Source organism: Ranitomeya variabilis, chromosome 4 (assembly GCF_051348905.1).
Source record: "Ranitomeya variabilis isolate aRanVar5 chromosome 4, aRanVar5.hap1, whole genome shotgun sequence".
NCBI lineage: Eukaryota > Metazoa > Chordata > Amphibia > Anura > Dendrobatidae > Ranitomeya > Ranitomeya variabilis.
The window spans coordinates 728,934,668-728,956,546 of record NC_135235.1 but is presented as its reverse complement, the minus strand read 5'-3'; the positions used below and the strand labels follow the sequence as shown (position 1 = coordinate 728,956,546).

Genomic DNA, 21,879 nt, shown 5'->3' with positions numbered 1-21,879 from the left:
GAACCATAAGGTGACCCTCGTGGACAGCAGGATTTTAAAATCGACAGGGGGAGAGCGCCACCTGCGGTCCCCGTGGATAATTGTCACCCGGGCGTTTCGCCTCGCGGGCTGTGGCCATGCTTCGCTCAGGGGGGGCATGGTATACATTGACCCCCGAGGCGACTACGGGTACCTGGTGACGGGTGCAGCAGACCAGCGCCTGCCCAAATCCACCCGACCCAGGCCCCGGCATCCTCCTCTGTCTTCATCAGACGTCTTCCATCTTGAGGGTTCCCCGTCAAGGACAGGAAACCAACTGATGTGGAGAGAGGAGCCGCCCCTTTTATCTTGAAGGTTTCCTGTCCTTGATGGGCGGATCCCCTCTCTCGTGGTGCCGTCATGTATGATGGAAAAAAACATGTACAGGTAAAGACCAGAGTTCAGACAGGGACAGATATGGGAACAAGTACAGGAGAAGGACTCAGGCCTGAGTATACAACCCCCAGGGTGGTGGAAACAGGAACAGGCCTGGGTATGCAGCCCCCAGGGTGGCAGAAACAGGAACAGGACTGGGTATACAGCCCCCAGGGTGGCAGAAACAGGAACAGGGCTGGGTCTGCAGCCCCCAGTGTGGCAGAAACAGGAACAGGCCTGGGTATGCAGCCCCCAGTGTGGCAGAAACAGGAACAGGCCTGGGTATGCAGCCCCCAGTGTGGCAGGACCAGGCCTGGGTATGCAGCCCCCAGGGTGGCGGAAACGAGACACTGATGCCTTTTGGCTGGGGACAAATTAGAAATGTGCACACAGTCTCTATAAGACTCAGGAAGCGCCTGGGCTGCCGCCCTAAGCATACATCCAGGAAGTATGCAGCAAGGACATGAGGCCCAGAGCAAGGATCCGGCAGAAGACAGAACTCACAGCATGGCCCAGAGTGGTGAGTAAGATGGGAGGTGGGAAGTCATGCAGTGACGCCGGCAGGGATGTTACAGCCTCTCTCATGTTGAGTTTGTAAAATCATTTATCTCCAGATAATTGGTTAAACAGGTCAGGTATAAGGGGTAAAGGATAGGGAAGGTGAACCGTGCTTGGATTAATCTCACTAAAATCCAAGCATGGACGCAGCCCTCCATCCTATTACCAAAAAACCCATAACGGTGACTGGAGAGGTGGATGGTCGTATATGAGCCTTAGCCGGACACTGGAAGGGGATAAATAAGTGAGATTTCGGCATTTCAGCTCCTGGTGTGGAGTCGATAGCACAATCATATGCCGCCATATACTAGACGTCCGGTAACTGGTGATAATTCCCTCATGTGTGGGGTCTATTTGTCTCCAGAGAAATCACACGTTACATTCCACACATAACACTGTGCAGAAAAGGCGGCGTGAGGTAATTGTGCCAGTAGTGAGGGGGAATAATGGCGGGAATGTCACTGACTGAGGAGAAGTTTCCATGTAGAAGCTGCACTAGTCCTGATCATTCACTGTTGAGGCCCCTGATCATGTGACCCCTGACTCCTCCCCTCCCGTGACCTCATCACAGGTCCTGTGCGCACAGAGCAGCCATATATGTGGAGTGCGGCTCTGCAGGTGGAGGTAAGTGCTGGAGATTCTCCATTACTGAGCGCGGAGGGGGATTAACCCCTTCAGCACTGAGACTCTTGGGGTTTCTGTTGCCACTTTATAAGAATTATTGCGTTTTTGTTCTGTTTCCTGTAATAGATACATACAACCCAACTATGGAAGACAGGAAGTGAGGAAATGTATTGTTCTCATAGTACAGGGCCCCTTTCTTGTTCCTTACACAGTGTAATGCCCCCATTATGCCCCTTGTGCAGTATATATGATGCCCCCACACAGTATAATGCCCCCATTATGCCCCTGTAAGCAGGTGACCGGATACAACACACAGACAAACCCCGGAAGTAACCAATATAATTATTTATTTCCTGATAATGGGAATTGTGGTCACTATGGCAACAGTGAATAATGCAGAACAGGGTGATTACGAGGTGAAATATCCAATATCAGATACACAATGAATTCTCCGCCTCACTCTCACTAATAGCAGCCTCTAACCACATGTTACTTTAGTTACTGACAAGGGGGATTTTCCTGACACATATAGTCGACAACACTCTACTCTGCGAACTCCGGCCATAGCGGGGTCTCCGCCTCTTCCCGTTAGGCCATAAGTCCTCCTAATAAAGCCTATCAGGGCTCGCTGGGCCGCCTTCACTTCTACCAGCTTTCGCCTTGTCTGTTGTACTACCCTGGACCAACACCTGTACTGACGTCAGTGCTGGAAGCAATGGCCGGCTCACTCGCGCCTCCTGCTCTTCACTGCAGGCGCATGCTACTGAGTGGAGTCTCCTCACAGATCTTCGGTGCTTGACCAACGGCAGATGTCTCTTGCACCAGAAGAAATAAGAGCTGTGACTCTGCTCTTGCCTGGTGAAGTTTGGACTCTGGGTCTTGACCAGTGCAGGTCAGGTTCTCAGGCCTTGGCTGTCATAGTCTGGACTCTGGGACTTGTCTGGTGCCGCCTGGGTTCTGCCTCCACAACCAGCTGCCTCGGGCACTTTACCATGGCCTGGTACCTCAGATTCTTTCCCTGGCAAGCCGTTTTTTTTGCTTGGCTCCAAATCTGTTCTGACTTTGGGGCTATGGTCTTTATAATAACAGTAAACTGCGTCATCAAGGCCACTTGACCTAGTGTACCATCTATTTGTTTATGCAAGATTTCCAAACTATGATATTGGAGGGATACAGAGGTATAGGCATAAGATAAAATCAAAATATTTTATTTTAATTATTTAAAAGGACGGTTGCATATAAAATTTAAACATGAGATCAGCGCTGATATCTCATCTTCCAAGATCTCCATCTGCGCATGCGCCACCCCCTGGCTGCCATTTTCCCCGGAGTCCACCGCACAGGAAACCACGGAACTGCGAGGGCTCTGGCCTTACAGAAAATTTCAACAGAGCCCCCCACAGCACTGCCGGACACAGTGCAGCAGCAGCATCGGACACAGTGCAGCAGAGCACTGGACACAGCGCAGCAGCAGCACAGGACACAGTGCAGCAGCAACACCAGACATCGGATCACCCCCTCATCTCAGCCTGCGGCCTGCAGCATCACCCCACTCCTGCCTCCTCCAGCAGCGACCCTACTTCAACGCAGCCACCACCCCCGGTAAGCAATAAGACTCATTGATTATAAGAAGCACCACCATGTTATTAAAAAAAGTTTTTCCCTATTTTCCTCCACAAAATTTGTATTATCGAGTTATTATTATAACTTGGGTTATAATCCGGAGCATCTTATAATCCAAAAAAAACAGTAGAAATTTTTGCAAATGTATTAAAAAAAAGCAAAACTGAAATATCTAATAGTCATAAGTATTCAGACCCTTTGCTCAGTATTAAGTACAAACATCCTTTTGAGTTAGTACAGCCATGAGTAGTGTTGAGCGATACCGTCCGATACTTGAAAGTATCGGTATCGGAAAGTATCGGCCGATACCGGCAAAGTATCGGATCCAATCCGATACCGATACCCGATACCAATACAAGTCAATGGGACTCATGTATCGGACGGTATTCCTGATGGTTCCCAGGGTCTGAAGGAGAGGAAACTCTCCTTCAGGCCCTGGGAACCATATAAATGTGTAAAAGAAAGAATTAAAATAAAAAATATCGCTATACTCACCTGTCCGACGCAGCCGGGACTTCAGCGAGGGAACCGGCAGCGTTGTTTGTTTAAAATTCGCGCTATTACTTGGTTACGTGAATTCCCGGCTTGTGATTGGTCAGGTCGGCCATGTTGCCGGGACGCGGACCAATCACAGCAAGCCGTGACGAAATTACGTCACGGCTTGCTGTGATTGGTCCGCGTCCCGGCAATATGGCCGCCCTGACCAATCACAAGCCGTGACGTCACGGGAGGCTGGACACGCGCTCATTTTAAAATGGGCGCGTGTCCAGCCTCCCGTGACGTCACGGCTTGTGATTGGTTGCGCCGCGGTCAACCAATCACAAGCCGGGAGGCTGGACGCGCTCATTTTAAAATGGGCGCGTGTCCAGCCTCCCGTGACGTCACGGCTTGTGATTGGTTGCGCCGCGGTCAACCAATCACAAGCCGGGAGGCTGGACGCGCTCATTTTAAAATGGGCGCGTGTCCAGCCTCCCGTGACGTCACGGCTTGTGATTGGTTGCGCCGCGGTCAACCAATCACAAGCCGGGAGGCTGGACGCGCTCATTTTAAAATGGGCGCGTGTCCAGCCTCCCGTGACGTCACGGCTTGTGATTGGTTGCGCCGCGGTCAACCAATCACAAGCCGGGAGGCTGGACGCGCTCATTTTAAAATGGGCGCGTGTCCAGCCTCCCGTGACGTCACGGCTTGTGATTGGTCAGGGCGGCCATATTGCCGGGACGCGGACCAATCACAGCAAGCCGTGACGTAATTTCGTCACGGCTTGCTGTGATTGGTCCGCGTCCCGGCAACGTGGCCGACCTGACCAATCACAAGCCGGGAATTCACGTAACCAAGTAATAGCGCGAATTTTAAACAAACAACGCTGCCGGTTCCCTCGCTGAAGTCCCGGCTGCGTCGGACAGGTGAGTATAGCGATATTTTTTATTTTAATTCTCTCTTTTACACATTTTAACATTAATGTTGTTGCGATACCCGATACCCGGTACCACAAGAGTATCGGAATCCCGGTATCGGAATTCCGATACAGCAAGTATCGGCCGATACCCGATACTTGCAGCATCGGAATGCTCAACACTAGCCATGAGTCTTCTTGGGAATGATGCAACAAATTTTTCACACCTGGATTTGGGGATCCTCTGCCATTCTTCCTTGCAGATCCTCTCCAGTTCTGTCAGGTAAGACGGTGAACGTTGGTGGACAGCCATTTTCAGGTCTCTCCAGAGATGCTCAATTGGGTTTAGGTCAAGGCTCTGGCTGGGCCAGTCAAGAATGGTCACAGAATTGTTCTGAAGCCACTCCTTTGTTGTTTTAGCTTGTTGGAAGGTGAACCTTCGGCCAAGTCGGAGGTCCAGAGCACCCTGGAAGAGGTTTTCATCCAGGATATCTCTGTATTTGGCTGCCTTCATGTTTCATCCATCGACAACCAGTCATCCTGTCCCTGTAGCTGAAAAACATGCCCATAGCATGATGCTGCCACCACCATGTTTCACTGTTGGGATTGCACTGGGCAGGTGATGAGCAGTGCCTGGTTTTCACCACACATACCGCTTAATATCACCAAAAAGGTCTGTCTTCATCTCATCAGACGAGAGAATCTTATTTCTCATAGTCTGAGAGTCCTTCATGTGTTTTCTAGCAAACTCTATGCGGTCTTTCATATGTCTTGCATTGAGGAGAGGTTTCAGTCGGGCCACTCTGCCATAAAGTCCATCATTACTTCAAGAAATGAAGGTCAGTCAGTCCAAAAAATTGGGAAAAGTTTGAAAGTGTCCCCAAGTGCAGTGGCAAAAACCATCAATCGCTACAAAGAAACTGGCTCACATGAGGACCGCCCCAGGAAAGTAAGCCCAAGAGTCACCTCTGCTTCTGAGGATAAGTTTATCTGAGTCACTAGCCTCAGAAATAGCAGGTTAACAGCAGCTCAGATTAGAGACTAGGTCAATGCCACACAGAGTTCTAGCAGCAGACACATCTCTATAACACGGGCAGCACGGTGGCGCAGTGGTTAGCACAGCAGCCTTGCAGCGCTGGAGTCCTGGGTTCTAATCCAACTCAGGACAACATCTGCAAAGAGTTTGTATGTTCTCTCTGTGTTTGCGTGGGTTTCTTCCGGGTACTCCGGGTTTCCTCCCACATTCCAAAGACATACTGATAGGGAATTTAGATTGTGAGCCCCAACGGGGACAGTGATGATAATGTGTGCAAAATTGTAAAGCGCTGCGGAATATGTTAGCGCTATATAAAAATAAAGATTATTATTATTATTATTATAACAACTGTTAGGGCTTGTTTCCATTTGCGAGAAACACGTCCGAGTCTCGCATGTTGAAACCAAGCTCTGGCGCCGGCACTCCAAAGCTGAGCGTGCGGCTCCATGTGTTGCTATGCGGCCGCACGCTCCTCTCCAAAGTGCCGGCACCAGAGCTTGGTTTCCACATGCGAGACACGGACGTGTTTCTCGCAAATGGAAACAAGCCCTTAAGGGGAGACTTTGTGCATCAGGCCTTCATCGTAAAATAGCTGCTAGGAAACCACTGCTAAGGACAGGCAACAAGCAGAAGAGACTTGTTTGGGCTAAAGAACACAAGGAATGGACATTAGACCAGAGGAAATCTGTGCTTTGGTCTGATGAGTCCAAATTTGATTCCAACCACCGTGTCTTTGTGCGACACAAAAAAGGTGAACGGATGGACTCTACATGCCTAATTCCCACCGTGAAGCATGGAGGATGAGGTGTGATGGTGTGGGGGTGCTTTGCTGGTGACACTGTTGGGGATTTATTCAAAATTGAAGGCATGAAGGCATACTGAACCAGCATGGCTACCATAGCATCTTGCAGCGGCATGCTATTCCATCCGGTTTGTGATTAGTTGGATCATCATTTATTTTTCGACAGGACAATGACCCCAAGCACACCTCCAGGCTGTGTAAAGGCTATTTGACCAAGAAGGAGAGTGATGGGGTGCTACTCCAGATGACCTGGCCTCCACAGTCACCAGACCTAATCCCAATCGAGATGGTTTGGGGTGAGCTGGACCGCAGAGTGAAGGCAAAAGGGCCAACAAGTGCTAAGCATCTCTGGGAACTCCTTCAAGATTGTTGGAAGACCATTCCCGGTGACTATCTCTTGAAGCTTATCAAGAGAATGCCAAGAGTGTGCAAAGCAGTCATCAAAGCAAAAGGTGGCTACTTTAAAGAACCTAGAATATAAGACATATTTTCAGTTGTTTCACACTTTTTTGTTAAGTATATAATTCCACATGTGTTAATTCATAGTTTTGATGCCATCAGGGTGAATGTACAATTTTCATAGTCATGAAAATACAGAAAAATCTTTAAATGAGAAGGTGTGTCCAGACTTTTGGTCTGTAGTGTGTGTGTGTGCGTGTCTGTGTATATATATATACTGTATGTATATTATAATATTGTGGTATGGCGACTGGTCATAGTTAGAAGTAGTGACTCCTCTGTTAGCTCAGTAGTTAATGGCCTAGTGTGAGGATTAAACGTGGAAACTATAGGGTGGACCCACTGGACCGTGGCAACGAACCTCCCACGGGCGAGCTGACCAAGTGGACCACCCCCTATACAGGGAGCGTTAGGGGCAGGCCCGAGGGAGACTATCGCCACGGCAGCTGGTAAAGAAGGACGGGCAAGGAGGCAACTAAAATGATAAAATAATGACTAACGGAGAGACAGAAACAGGGAGAGCGTGGGAATGCAGACTGGACGGAGGAGATGAACAGGAGGACTGACCACGAGAGCAGGGACCGGAGGAAGGACACGGAAGACAGGCTGGAGGCTGGAACACCGACTAGGAGGAAGACGCAGGCAGGGATACTGGAGTACGGATAGGAAGGAAGACACCGGAGGACAGGCAGGGACACTGGAACATGGACCAGAAGGAAGACACAGGAGGACAGGCACTAGGAGGGAGCAAGGAGAAGACCAAGATTAGTTACAACGGAAGTGACGGAGACAAATGACAATCAGGCACCGCCGATAGGAAGAGGCGGCCTGATAAAGAGAGTGGAGCCATACCTTCCGGGTCGGAGTGCACAGGGCGGCGCAGAAGACACGGCCAGGCTTCAATGAAAGACGTGTGCGCGTGCGCCGAGGAACCCAGAGTGCGCCAGCACCCGAGGAGGAGCGGGAGCTGAGTGCGCAGGGAGAGAAGACCGGAAGCAAGCAGGGACGCGCCGGGACGCCGCAGCGAGGTGAGTATGAGGCACATGCGGTGAGGCAGGCGGGAGCATAACACCTAGGCAGGAGACCCTGTAGTGGACATGGTGACAAAGAGTCACACCAGACAGAAGGTATGGGTGTCAGGTAATCGCAACACCATACAGACCGCTGGGGATTGGGGTGGTCGATCAATGGGGCAATTCTATCAGAGGAGGTGATGGAGTCGAATGATGGATGGTTTCAAAAGGACTCAGTGACAGGGCCCGACTTTGACAGATGGTTTGACTGTCAGAGACGACTGAGAAGGGTCTCTGGTCGGGTAATAGAAAGCGCCAAGCCCCACGGATTTAGCCAGAGGGGGAGGTATGTGGTATGATGACTGGTCATGTGGTTAATGATGGTGTGGTCATGTGATGGAAGCCTGAGCTTGTTTTCTCAGATCAACTGCTGAGAGTTTTCTATACGATGGGAAGGCTTCTAGGTGACTTGGAAAGATGGGTGGGTCCGGTCAACTACATAGCCCACCCAAAGTGGTGTGTCTGAATACCTAAGATGGTGCCTGTGTGTTTTTGCATGGGCGGTAGTGCTGGCTAGTGTGAGCCAGAGTGTGGAGGCTGTTTGGCATATGGTCTGTGTGTTGGGAGGGAGAAGGCCTCCTGTGTATGTGGCTCCAGACCGAGCTTGAGTGCTGGACATTACCCCAGCCTGTGTTCTCACAGGCCTGATGGAGCAGAGTCCTGTCAGGACCTGCGTGAGGTCAGGGTCATGTGACCTGGCCATGTGAGTTAGACTGCTGGTGTCTTGGGAGAGCAGGAACTCCTACATAGCTCTCGGAGGAGCTAGAGGACTGTGCTATAAACACTGATGCTTTGTTTTACCATCTATAAAGGCTGCTTTTCCTTTTTCTTGGTGCTTCCGGGTTTATGAAGCAAATAAACCCATATGGACTTTGAAGGGAACATGACTCCTGTCTTCCTCCTGTCGCACCTAAGTGAGTTCAATCCCTACAGTTGGTGCTAGACTGCGAGCATCGATCCAGGGTACCTGAGGGGACTACAGCAGGTATTTGCTGTGGCTTGGTGGGGCCATGAAGATTTCAAGCTTCTGGCGGTAACTCGGCGGGGTTAAAAAGTTTGCTGTGGCTTGGAGCAGCGTTTCGGGACCAGGAGAGACCACAGCAGGAGCTGTGCAGAGTACCCGGTGTGGATCGTTGAGCCGTCTGGAGGTCCGCAAAGCCGTCTGGAGGTTCTTAGAGCCATCTAGAGCAGTGCAGAGCCATACAGAGAGGTGCGGAGCCATGCAGAGCCTGGAATAAGTGGTGCAGAGCGTTGCGGAGCCTCACTGTGAGGTATTCTTAGGGCGAATAGACTGCCGTGCATAGGCTGTGAGGGACTTGAGAGGATATTGGGAGTCCACGGCATGCGCCCCAAAAAGGGATGGTTGCCCGAAAGGGGGTGGAGTCCAAAAAGGGGAGGGTAACCCAAATAGGGATAGTTGCCCTGAAAGGGGTGAAATCCCAAAGGGGCGGTGGCCCAAAAGGTGGTGGAGTCTCAAAAGGGGGCGGTGACCCAAATAGGGCTGGTGGCCCAAAAAGGGTCCGCGGCGAATGCGTCAAGGGACTGTTGGCAGGAGGAGTGTTCGAACGTCCGGGTTATGTACTGAGTTTCCATCTGACAAGATGATGTCGCAGAGCTGTTCTGTGGAAGTCAATGGAGAGTGCGTGACTGGACTTCTAGACTCAGGGAGCGTGGTGACTCTTGTGAGCGCCACACTCCCTGTCTATCTGATTCCCGGAAGGAAGATGGAAGTCCACTTCATCCACGGGGTCCCTAGGGATTATCCATGACCAGGGTAATCATTGAGACACCCACGATTCTTACCAGCCATGACGTCCCTGTAGTCCTGGACTTACCATACCCTATTGTAATCGGTCAAGACTTTGAATTGTTTTGGGACTTCTGGGAGGGAAGGGGAGTGTCTGTTTGCTTAGAGGGGAGCTGGATTGACCTTAAGGGAGCCTCACCACTGCAGGCGGCTAAAGGGATTCCTGTTAATGTGATGCATAAAGGGAAGTTGGTAGTGCCCCCTAAGGTCAATAGTCCAGAGTTAGGGTGACCTGAAGAAAGTGTGGGTCTGACCAACTCTGGGACTTAGCAGAGGTGACCAACAGTTTGACCGTTAAAAACTAGGTAGCTCCAGGAAAGGGGTCTGACACCTGGTTAAGTGGGGACTTGTTGCTCCAGGAGGACAGGGTGTGTGGTGTTGACTCCAATTCAGACTGTGACTCTAACTCTAGGGAAAGAGAGTGCAGTAAGGAGGACCCGAGTAAAAATGGCAAGTCATCCTCTCATTGCTGGGGACACGGTGGCCACAGAAAGGCAGGACAGACTACACCCTCTGAGATGAGGAGTGAAGAGACATGGTCAGGGGCAAACAAACTTAATGTCCTAGATAAGGAGGTCACATTACCGCTGACAAACCCCAGCACAGAGGTCGTCGCTGATGAGTGGAAAATAAAACTGAAACCTTGTGACGTTGGAGGTCCATCAGCAAAGATCGCGGTAGCAGGAGAAATCCCTGAGAGTGCAGGTGGAGGGAAAACCCACAAAGGTCACAGAGAGGAGACTGGTGGTTCATTTACCTCTGAGGTGGCGGAAAAGGACAACTGTGTCAAAACTCCGGAAGGAGAAGGGAACTGTATTGAGTTGTGTGACACCAGGACAGTAGGTGGTGAGAACTCCAGGGAACCCGAGGCTGGGGAGATGGAGTTAGGGAACGAGGACATTGAATCTTCAGAGAGCCCAGCAGAGACCCTAGAGGTGGTCAAAGGTAATGGAGTGAACACTCAAGAGAAAGCTGAACCTGCTGATGAAGGAACAGGTAGAATTTTGATGCAACAGAGAGTGGATGAGCAAGCTGCCCCATCTGAAAATATAATTAAAGAAGTTATTGTGCAACACATGCTAGCCAAAAGGAAACAGGATCACAAACTAGAGATGCTTAAAGAGACAGTAAGAGACCATATCGAACGAGTAATGGTCCTCAGACAAGCGGCTGAGTATAGAGTTGAATAGCTGGAGAAGGAAGTCTCTGAGCTCAAAGATCACCTGTCAATGTGTCAATCTTGTGAGCAAGGCCATATTGAAAAATATGGAGGTGCTCAGAGAAGCATTAAGAGGACTTCTACAGGAGAAGGAGATGGTGGTTGCAGACTTACAATGGCAGTGTCAGAGTGGTAAAGAGGCGGTGCTGCAAATGCCCATCTTGGCGAGGGTTCTAGAAGAGTGTGAAGCTCAGGGGAGCCTGCGCTAAAAGCTGGACAAGACAATCTCCCTGTCATGGCAGGGGACTTGATGGGATTGTCCAAGGCAAAGCAGGAGCCGTCCGTCCATGAGACTTCGCTCTTCAAGTGCATAGTATAGGTACCCGAGGACGTGTGAGAAGCTTGTGCCAGTAAGGCGGTGCATGAAGATTTTAGGAAGGCAGTGGAAGTGTTTAGTGTGAAGTGGGCGCCCGAGACTAAACAGTTGATTATACTGTCAACTAGGGAAGTCACATTGAAGCAGGTGGCTATCCTGAGTGACATGCACCTACACTGTCTTCGCACGAAAGTCACTTGACATCTGGAGCGTGCCAAGAAAGCTCAAAGTCAGATGGTATTGGTGGAGGACATTGTTCAAGTGCCCAGAAATCTGGCGAGAAAAGTTATTGGGAGACTTGGAAGAGTGATGCAGGAAATCATAGATAAGTCCGGTGTGTGAGGATTCCGGCTGATGACGAAGCCGAGGTAGCTGGTATAGATGTGATGGTTCCATTCTTTGTTGTCAGATGAATGGAGAGCAGAAAGAATATCCAAATGCTCCTGGAATATCGTGTTGCACAGTTTGGTCGCAGAAGAAACTTGTGAGAGTAGATTATATGGGGGTAATTCAACTTTTATATTCACAGAACATGAGGTACATGCATCAGCTTATTAATACAGCATAACAGGAAGTCTGAAAGAACTTTTACCAGAGAGAAAGTGAAACCAAAGAAGAACAAGTATATGCATTACACTCAACTAAGCATATAACAGTAACAACATCGCCATCTACTGTCAGAAAAGTGTAAACTCCTCATTCACACAAGTCTGTATCTGTTGCATATCTGCCAGCATATCGCATGGTGTACCTAAGAGAGGTAGAGCAGCTGAGACTTGAAAGACTGCAAATTAATAAACAGCTGCAGGAAAGCCGAAGAAGATGGCCACTTTCAACCTGAGGTTTGGAGAGACGAAGGGGTTCTTTAAAGGGTGGAAGTACCCAACCTAAAGATAAATGGAATGACTGCTCTCTGGGTAACAAAGAGAATAGAAGAAATTGCCAACAGAGAGACAACCGAAGGTGGCCTGATGGAAGAGTTAGAAGTAGTGACTCCTCTGTTAGCTCAGTGCCTAATGGACTAGGCAGGAGACCCTGTAATGGACATGGTGACAAAGAGTCACACCAGACAGATGGTATGGGTGTCAGGAAATCGCAACACCGTACAGACCACTGGGGATGGGAGTGGTCCATCAAAGGGGCAACTCTATCAGACGAGGTGATGGAGTCGAATGATGGATGGTTCCAAAAGGACTCAGTGACAGGGCCTGACTTTGACAGATGGTTTGACTGTCAGAGACGACTGAGAAGGGTCTCTGGTCGGGTAATAGAAAGTGCCAAGCCCCACGGCTTTAGGCAGAAGGGGAGGTATGTGGTATGATGACTGGTCATGTGGTTAATGGGCGGTATGTATCGCAGAGGTGGATGGCCCTGTGATGGAAGCCTGAGCTTTTTTTCTCAGCAGATCTACCGCTGAGGGTTTTCTATACATTGGGAAGGCTTCTAGGTGGCTTTGAGAGATGAGTGGGTCCAGTCACCTACATACCTAACTCAAAGGGGTGTGTCTGAGCAGCCAAGATGGTGCCTGTGGGTTTGTACATGGGTGGCCGTGCTGGATACTGTGAGCCAGAGTGTGGAGTCTGTTTGGCACATTGTCTGTGTACTGAGAGGGCGAAGGCTTCCTGTGTATGTGGCTCCAGACCGAGCCTGAGTGCTGGAAATTACCCCAGCCTGTGTGCCCACAAGCCTGAGGGAGCAGAATCCTGCCAGGACCTGTGTGAAGTCAGGGTCATGTGACCTGGCCATGTGAGTTAGTGACTGCTGGTGTCTTAGGAGAGCAGGTACTCCCACATAGCTCTCGGAGGAGCTAGAGGACTTTGCTATGGACACTGATGCTTTGTTTTACCTTCTATAAAGGCTGTTTTTTCCTTTTTCTTGGTGCTTCCGGGTTTATAAAGCAAATAAACTCATATGGGCTTTGAAAGGAACGTGCCTCCTGTCTTCCTCCTGTCGTACCTGAGTGAGCACAATCCCTACAATATATACAGGTGTTTCTCACAAAATTAGAATATTATCAATAAGTTAATTTATTTCAGTTCTTCAGTACTACAAAAAATGAAACTCATATTATATAGAGTAATTACAAAGAGTGATCTATTTCATGCATTTATTTCTGATAATGTTGATGATTATGGCGTACAGTCAATTAAAACCCAAAAGTCATTATCTCAGGTAATTAGAATAATTTATAACACCAGCTTGAAAAATGATTTTAAATTTGGAAATGTTGGCCTACCGAAATGTGTGTTCAGTAGTGATGAGCGAGTATACTTGTTGGGTTTCCCGAGCACGCTCGGGTGACCTCCGAGTATTTGTTAGTGTTCGGAGATTAAGTTTTCATCGTCTCAGCTGAATGATTTACAGCTATTAGCCAGGCTGAGTACATGTGGGGGTTTCCTGGTTACTAGGGAATCCTCACATGTACTCAGCCTGGCTAATAGCTGTAAATCATTCAGCTACCGCGATGAAAACTTAATCTCCGAACACTAAGGGCCCCTTCACACTGGTCGATTCTGCTACGATTACGACGCATTTGCGTCATATTCGACATCGCAGTACGAGCTCGTAGCCAGCGGTCACACTCTACGATGTTAACGCTTTTTCTGACGTAGTTGCGATGTGAACGTCACGCGTCGCAATCGTACGCTACCCTTCACACCGCCATAGTCCTACGACTCCGAGCGTGACGTATTACCAGCATGGGCGTGCTAAAACGTCACGCCCAATCAGGAGACAGGTATGCGGAAGCCCAACCCACGTAGTCGCATTACGAGCTCGTATGACCGCCGTCACATACTACGATTTCGACCGCCACAGCGAGACATTTACGACGAAAGAAAGTTCTGCTCTTTCTTTCACATCGTACGATGCTGGGCTGCGTCGCAGATCGTAACGCCATGTCACACTTTGCAACCTCGGAACGAGGACGGATAAACGTCACAAATCGAACGCTCGTTCAGACTTTGATTGCACAGTGTGAAGGGGCCCTAACAAATACTCGGAGGTCACCCGAGCGTGCTCGGGAAAACCTGAGCAATGAGTACACTTGCTCATCACTAGTGTTAAGTGAATGCGCAATACTTGGTCGAGGCTCCTTTTGCATCAATTACTTAATGCGGCGTGGCATTGAGGCGATCAGCCTGTGGCACTGCTGAAGTGCTATGGAAGCCCAGGTTACTTTGATAGCAGCCTTCAGTTCGTCTGCATTGTTGGGTCTGGTGTCTCTCATCTTCCTCTTGACAATACCCCATAGATTCTCTATGGGGTTAAGGTCAGACAAGTTTGCTGGCCAATCAAGCACAGTGATACTGATACACGTATTGGTACTTTTGGCAGTGTGGATAGGTGCCAAGTCCTGCTGGAGAATGAAATTTCCATCTCCAAATTTTTTTTGGCAGAGGGAATCATGAAGCGCTCTAAAATTTCCTGTTAGACGGCTGCAATGACTTTGGTCTTGATAAAACACAGTAGACCTACACAGCAGATGACATGATTCCCCAAACTATACCTGATTGTGGAGACTTCACAATAGACCTAAAGCAGCTTGGATTGTGACCAATCTACTTTTCCTCCAGACTCTGGGAGCTTGATTTCCAAATGAAATGCAAAATCTGAAAACAACATCTTGGACCACTGAGCAACAGTCCAGTTCTTTTTCTTCTTGGCGCAGGTAAGACACTTCTGGCATTGTCTATTGTTCATGAGTGGCTTGACACAAGGAATGTGACACTTGTAGGCCATGTCCTGATATGTCTGTGTGTGGTGGCTCTTGAAGCAATGACTCCAGCAGCAGTTCACTCCTTGTGAATCTCCCCCAAATTTTTGAATGGCTTTTTCTTAACAATCCTTTCAAGGCTGCGGTTATTCCGGTTGCTTGTGCACCTTTTTCTACCACACTTTTTCCTTAGACTCAACTTTCCATTAATATGCTTGGATACAGCTTCTTTAGCATTGACCTTTTGTGGTTTACCCAACCTTGTGGAGTATGTCAATGACTGCTTTCTGGACATCTGTCAAGTCAGCAGTAATCTGTCAAGTTTAAACCCTTAGGAAGTCTTTGCAGGTGTTTTTTGCTAGTTATTCTAATTTACTGAGATAATTATTTTGGGGTTTCATTGGCTGTAAGCCATAATCATCAACATAAACAGAAATAAACGCTTGAAATAGATCACTCTGTAATGACTCTATATAATATATGAGTTTCACTTTTTGTATTGAAGAACTGAAATAAATTAACTTTTGTGAGAAACAACTGTGTATATGTATGTGGATATATATACACTGCTCAAAAAAATAAAGGGAACACTAAAATACTATATCCTAGATATCTCTGAATGAAATATTCCAGTTTCAAATTTTTATTCATTGCATAGTGGAATGTGTTCAGAACAATAAAACAATAATTATCAATGTAATTCAAAATTAATATCCCATGGAGGTCTGGATTTGGAATGATACTCAAAATCAAAGTGGAAAATCAAATTACAGACTGATCCAACTTCAGTGGAAATGCCTCATGACAAGGAAAAGATGCTCAGTATTGTGTGTGTGGCCTCCACGTGCCTGTATGACCTTTCTACTGTACAACGCCTGGGCATGCTCCTGATGAGGTGGCAGATGGTCTCCTGAGGGATCTCCTCCCAGACCTAGACTAAAGCATCCTCCAACTCCTGAACAGTCTGTGGTGCAACGTGATATTGGTGGATGGAACGAGACATGATGTCCCAGATGTGCTCAATCTCTGATTCAGGTCTGGGGAACGGGCGATCCAGTCTATAGCTTCAGTGCCTTCATCTTGCAGGAACTGCTGACACACTTCAGCCACATGAGGTCAGGCATTGTCCTGCATTAGGAGGAACCCAGGGCCAACCGCACCAGCATAGGTCTCACGAGGGGTCTGAGGATCTTATCTCGGTACTTAATGGCAGTCATTCTACCTCTGGCGAGCACATGGAGGGCTGTGCGGCTCTCCAAAAAAATTCCACCCCACACCATTACTGACCCACTGCTAAACTGGTCGTGCTGAATGATGTTGCAGGCAGCAGAATGCTCTCCACAGCATATCCAGACTCTGTCACGTCTGTCATGTGCTCAGTGTGAACCTGCTTTCATCTGGGAAGAGCACAGGGCACCAGTGGCGAATTTGCCAATCCTGATCTTCTGCGGCAAATGCCAAGCTTCCTGCGCGGTGTTGGTCTGTGAGCATAACCCCCATCTGTGGACGTCGAACACTTAGACCATCCTCATGGAGTCGGTTTCTAACCATTTGTGCATACATATGCACATTTGTGGCCTGCTGGAGGTAATTTTGCATGGCTCTGGCAGTGCTCCTCCTGTTCCTCCCTGCTCAAAAGCGGAGGTAGCGGTCCTGCTGCTGGGTTGTTGCCCTCCTACGGCCCCCTCCACATCTCCTGGTGTGCTGGCCTGACTCCTGGTAGCGCCTCCAGCCTCTGGACACTACGCTGACACACAGCAAACCTTGCCACAGCTCTCATTGATGTGCCATCCTGGATGAGCTGTACTACCTGAGCCACTTGTGTTGGGTTGTAGAGTTCGTCTCATGCTACCACGTGTGTGAAAGCACAACCAACATTCAAAAGTGACCAAAGCTTCAGACAGAAAGCATTGGTACTGAGATGTGGTCCCCACCTGCAGAACCACTCCTTTATTGAGGGTGCCTTGATAATTGCCAATAATTTCCATATGTTGTCTATTCCATTTGCACAACAGCATGTGAAATTGATTGTCAATCAGCGTTGCTTCCTAAGTGGACAGTTTGATTTCACAGAAGTTTGATTTACTTGGAGTTATGTTCTGTTGTTTAAGTGTTCCCTTTATTTTTTTGAGCAGTGTATATGTGTGTGTATATGTATGTATGTATGTATGTATGTGTATATCTATATATATAATTGTCTAAGGGTTTTTCCGTCTGTCTGTCTGTCTGTCTGTCTGTCTGTCTGTCTGTCTGTCCTGGAAATCCCGCGTCTCTGATTGGTCGAGGCCGCCAGGCCTCGACCAATCAGAGACGGGCACAGCATGGCGACGATGATGTCATAAAGGTTGCCTTGACCAATCAGCGACGGGCACATTCTGCCGCCAGGCCTCGACCAATCAGCGACGGGCACAGTATCGACGTAGATGTCATAATGGTTGCCATGGCGATGATGATGTCATAAAGGTTGCCTCGACCAATCAGCGACGGGCACAGTCTGCCGCGAATTCTGGAATCATCATTGTCCATATACTACGGGGACATGCATATTCTAGAATACCCGATGCGTTAGAATCGGGCCACAGTCTAGTATATATATATATATATATATAATATATATATATATATACATACACATATATTCCTTTGGGGGGGTCCAGTTCCAGCTTTTGCTGTCAGACTTGTGATTTCTATCTACTCCACAGTGTATAGGATAATTAGGATAATAGGGCATAATATAGTTGTTATGGACATGACCTAACTTACATTGTGCAGTGACTCTGTTTTCCATATAGTGACAAATATTTCTTGTTGCTAAAACTGATTTTTTTTTCACGTTTAACTCTTCTTTTAAGCACCTGTGATTAGTGCGATCGTATAACATACAAGCCTCTGATGGCTTTGGTGATGCACTATACTACTGTAGTGCCGTGTATCATCACTGCCCTTCAGTGTAATACTAACGGCCCCATACACATAGGATAAGTGTTGGCTGAACGTTCATTTGGCACATGGATATCTCTCCCGAGTCCCCCATACACACAAATATTTCAGCTTTCCTGTGGTCTGTATGAGAGAGTCGCCCCCAGACTCCTCTAGAGGCGGATTATCTACAGGAAGAACAAACAGATTAGCCTCTGAAATTCAGGATGCCAGATCCTTCTCTTCCCTGACATCATCTGTCGTGAGGCCCCCAAATGCATTATATAGTCGACAAAACCCCCCAAAATCAGTGCTTTCATGTAACTTTACTCTAATGTGTATGGGGCATTAAAAGGTAACTTATTGGATGCTGCCTCTGGCTTGGTCTAGTAGACCTTTGGACATTGCAGCCCAGACCCCATTATTAGGCATGTAACTATCGTAGTAACTAGGCCGTCCCATACTATCGAGTACTTGGGGGCGAAGGGGCATTCAGCCGGACGTTGTCACACCTTCTTAGATGCCATGTTTGCTTTTCACAGCAGCAAGTGGTTAAACTGCCAGGGTTTTTGTTGCAGCCACTCCTGTGCCTCCATCTATGTTCTGGGGCCCAAAAGGGTTCATTTAAAAAAAACAACAACAAATGTTTAACATGATAAAAAATAATAAAAATGTGTCTTCTGCTTTTTTAGTTATTTTTTCTTTTAACAAGAATACTTGGAGCCAATTTTCCTTTGAAACAGTTTAATATCTGCTTTTTTCTGGAGTTTTCTTGTAATATAGGAAAGCCAAATGCCAGAAATAAACCCCACAAAACACTGTACATGGAGACTTTGGTATCACATAATTTCTGTCTGCAGTGTTTGTGCAAACAAAGAATCTCTTATAAAAGTCTCAAACTTCTGTGTGTGAATCAGACCTGAGATCTAACGTGATAGAACATTACAGTGCGGGGAAGATGGGAAACCTTCATATAGACGGCCGGTGGTGATGGAGTCAGTGACGGACTCTGGCCAAATCTGTTCCTAGAGCCGCAGTAGAAGATGAAGATGTCGTCCTCATCATGAAGTAGTTATTTCTCCTGTCGCGTGTAATGAATATCTCCTGCAGTATTGCTAATGCCGATTCCAGTGTCGGTAAATGAGACGAGAATTAGCGTTATGGAAGATGAGTCTATGAGGAACGTATTCAGCTACCGACTCCGAGGAAGAAACTGCTTGTTGTCTGTGGCCTAAATATATAGGTTTTATTAGTAGATGTAAAGAAGGAAACTAAATACTGTAAAATAATACATTTCCTTGTGTTTCCCTTATTATCTCCAGTGATTATAATATTACACAGGATTTTTATGATGTTACATTGGCTCATCTTCTACTCACTCAGGCCTCTACAATATTGGATCCTCTCAGTGAAGATCTATAGAAGAGAATTTTCCTGATTTACCCATTAAGGATGGATATGGACAGAGACAAGATGGCGGAGAGGATATTACACCTCACCCTAGAGATCCTCTTCCGGCTTACTGGAGAGGTGAGAGATTCTGATGATGTTACATTACATCATTCTTAACCATGGGAATAAAACATGGACAGAACTGGAGAGGTGAGGACTCCAGAAATGTCTGTAGTGAGATTTATTAATTTGTCTCTCCATAACCAGGATTACACAGTAGTGAAGAAGACCTCTAGTGAGTGCTGTCAGGACCCTGTGTCTGAGGGATGGGGAAGACCCCTGAGCCCAATCACGGGTCCTCCAGCTCACCCCCTGATACATGAGGACATTAATGACCAGAAGATCCTAGAACTCACCTACAAGATGATTGAGCTGCTAACTGGAGAGGTGACACTACTGGGAATGCTGGGAAATTATTCAGTAAGAAGGGATCTGGGGAATGACGGTACCATTGTATGTGTCAGGTTCTAATAAGGTGTCAGGATGTCGCCATCTATTTCTCCATGGAGGAGTGGGAGTATTTAGAAGGACACAAAGATCTGTACAAGGACGTCATGATGGAGGTTCCCCAGCCCCTCACATCACCAGGTAATAGACAGGAAAAAATACACACGGCCTATAATTATCTCTATGTAAAGAATGAATTCAGTCCCTGTATGTGTTTCCTCCAGATCTATCCAGTAAGAGGACAACACCAGAGAGATGTCCCCGTCCTCTTCTTCCACAGGACTGTAAACAAGAAGATCCCAATGTTCCTCAGGATTATCAGGTAGATGGAGAGAAGGTGTCATGAGATCTTCCTTAGGCTGGTTTCACACGTCCGTTTATGTCCGGTACCGGAAAAACCGGTACCGGAGATATGTGTCCGTGTGTGTAATACTTGCGGCACACATGTGGCAACCATGTGCCGCCTCAGTACCACACAGATGGCCGTCGGGGAAGAAGCGCTACTGTAAGCGCTTTTCCTCGGCGGGTGCTGAAGATGGCTCTCATCGTTCTCCCCTGCTCTGCCGGCGACCGACACGATCAGAAGAGAATGATGAGTTATATTAAAATCTGAGCGATGACAGTAGGTGGGGGCTTTGGGGACTCTTACTCCCATCATCCAAAACTTGCTGCCGCTAATAACAGTGACAGCAAGAGCAGATGATCGGGGTATTCCTCAGCCGCCACTTGCGATATAATGAAATAAATGAATGAAAATCCCGGTGTGGGTTCCCCCCTATTTTCTTGAACCAACCAGACAAAACTCACAGCTGGGGGCTGCAACCCTCAGCTGTCAGCTTCAGCAAGGTTGGTTATCAAGAATAGAGGGTGTGGAGATCTGAGGTTGTGGGTTATAAAAATCACCTAGGCAGGTTAACGATGCAACTAATTTTTTTATTCCATACATCCATGGTTGTACAACAAATGTAGGTAGATGGCCAACATACAATGTCCTTAGTGCACAAATTTCCAATCTGAGATCGGTAGTTCCACTGGCTCCATACCAGGCGATGCCCACTGTCTCCCAACTGTTGGTTGGCCCACAGATTTTGCATCTCCAGCTGGTATAGTGTGCAGTCACAGCCTATGTTCCTCCAGACGATGGATATCCTGACCGTAGCTCATGGATACCCCTCCAGCTAACAATCTCCAAAGCTCCATAGGTCATCCATCCTTTCCAGCTTGGATCCTCTTCCATCGAAATCCCTCCAACAACTGCCTGATTCAACCCTATGTCTTTTTCTCCCGCTCCCTTAAGGTACCGTCACACTAAGCGACGCTGCAGCGATAGCGACAGCGATGCCGATCGCTGCAGCGTCGCTGTTTGGTCGCTGGAGAGCTGTCACACAGACCGCTCTCCAGCGACCAACGATGCCGAGGCCCCCGGGTAACCAGGGTAAACATCGGGTTGCTAAGCGCAGGGCCGCGCTTAGTAACCCGATGTTTAACCTGGTTACCAGCGTAAAAGTTAAAAAAACAAACAGTACATACTCACCAGCGCGTCCCCCAGCCTCTGCTTCCTGACACTGACTGAGCTCCGGCCCTAACAGCACAGCGGTGACGTCACCGCTGTGCTTTCACTTTCAGTTTAGGGCCGGCGATCAGTAAGAGTCAGGAAGCAGAGGCTGGGGGACGCGCAGGTGAGCATGTACTGTTTGTTTTTTTACATTTTACGCTGGTAACCAGGGTAAACATCGGGTTACTAAGCGCGGCCCTGCGCTTAGTAACCCGATGTTTACCCTGGTTACCAGTGTAAAATATCGCTGGTATGGTTGCTTTTGCTTGTCAAACACAGCGATACACGGCGACCTAGCGACCAAATAATGTGCAGACCTTCTAGCAGCGACCAGCAATTTCACAGCGGGATTCTGATCGCTGCTGCGTGTCAAATACAGCGATATCGCTCCCTAGGACGCTGCAACGTCACAGATCGCTGGCGACGTTGCTTAGTGTGACGGTACCTTTAAACATTTTCCTTTAGCTCACAGAACAAGGCCTATTCCA

At 48.1% G+C, this 21,879-nt stretch overlaps 1 protein-coding gene across 4 annotated transcripts in view; it reads left to right on the top strand.

The window, feature by feature from the left end:
* Positions 1 to 1,468: 1,468 nt before the first annotated feature.
* The window catches only part of LOC143767950 (uncharacterized), a 243,024-nt gene continuing 222,613 nt past the window's right edge, over positions 1,469 to 21,879 (top strand). For 2 of the 4 annotated variants that reach the window (XM_077256509.1, XM_077256505.1), the window contains exons 1-5: positions 1,469 to 1,575; positions 19,321 to 19,467; positions 19,597 to 19,776; positions 19,854 to 19,977; positions 20,061 to 20,158. In XM_077256509.1, coding sequence (XP_077112624.1) covers positions 19,390 to 19,467; positions 19,597 to 19,776; positions 19,854 to 19,977; positions 20,061 to 20,158 — 480 coding nt within the window. In that variant the 5' untranslated portion in view covers positions 1,469 to 1,575; positions 19,321 to 19,389. Of the gene's footprint in view, positions 1,576 to 2,755; positions 3,178 to 6,680; positions 6,882 to 19,320; positions 19,468 to 19,596; positions 19,777 to 19,853; positions 19,978 to 20,060; positions 20,159 to 21,879 lie in introns of those variants that run through there. The other 2 variants (XM_077256507.1, XM_077256508.1) reach the window with 2 other exon arrangements.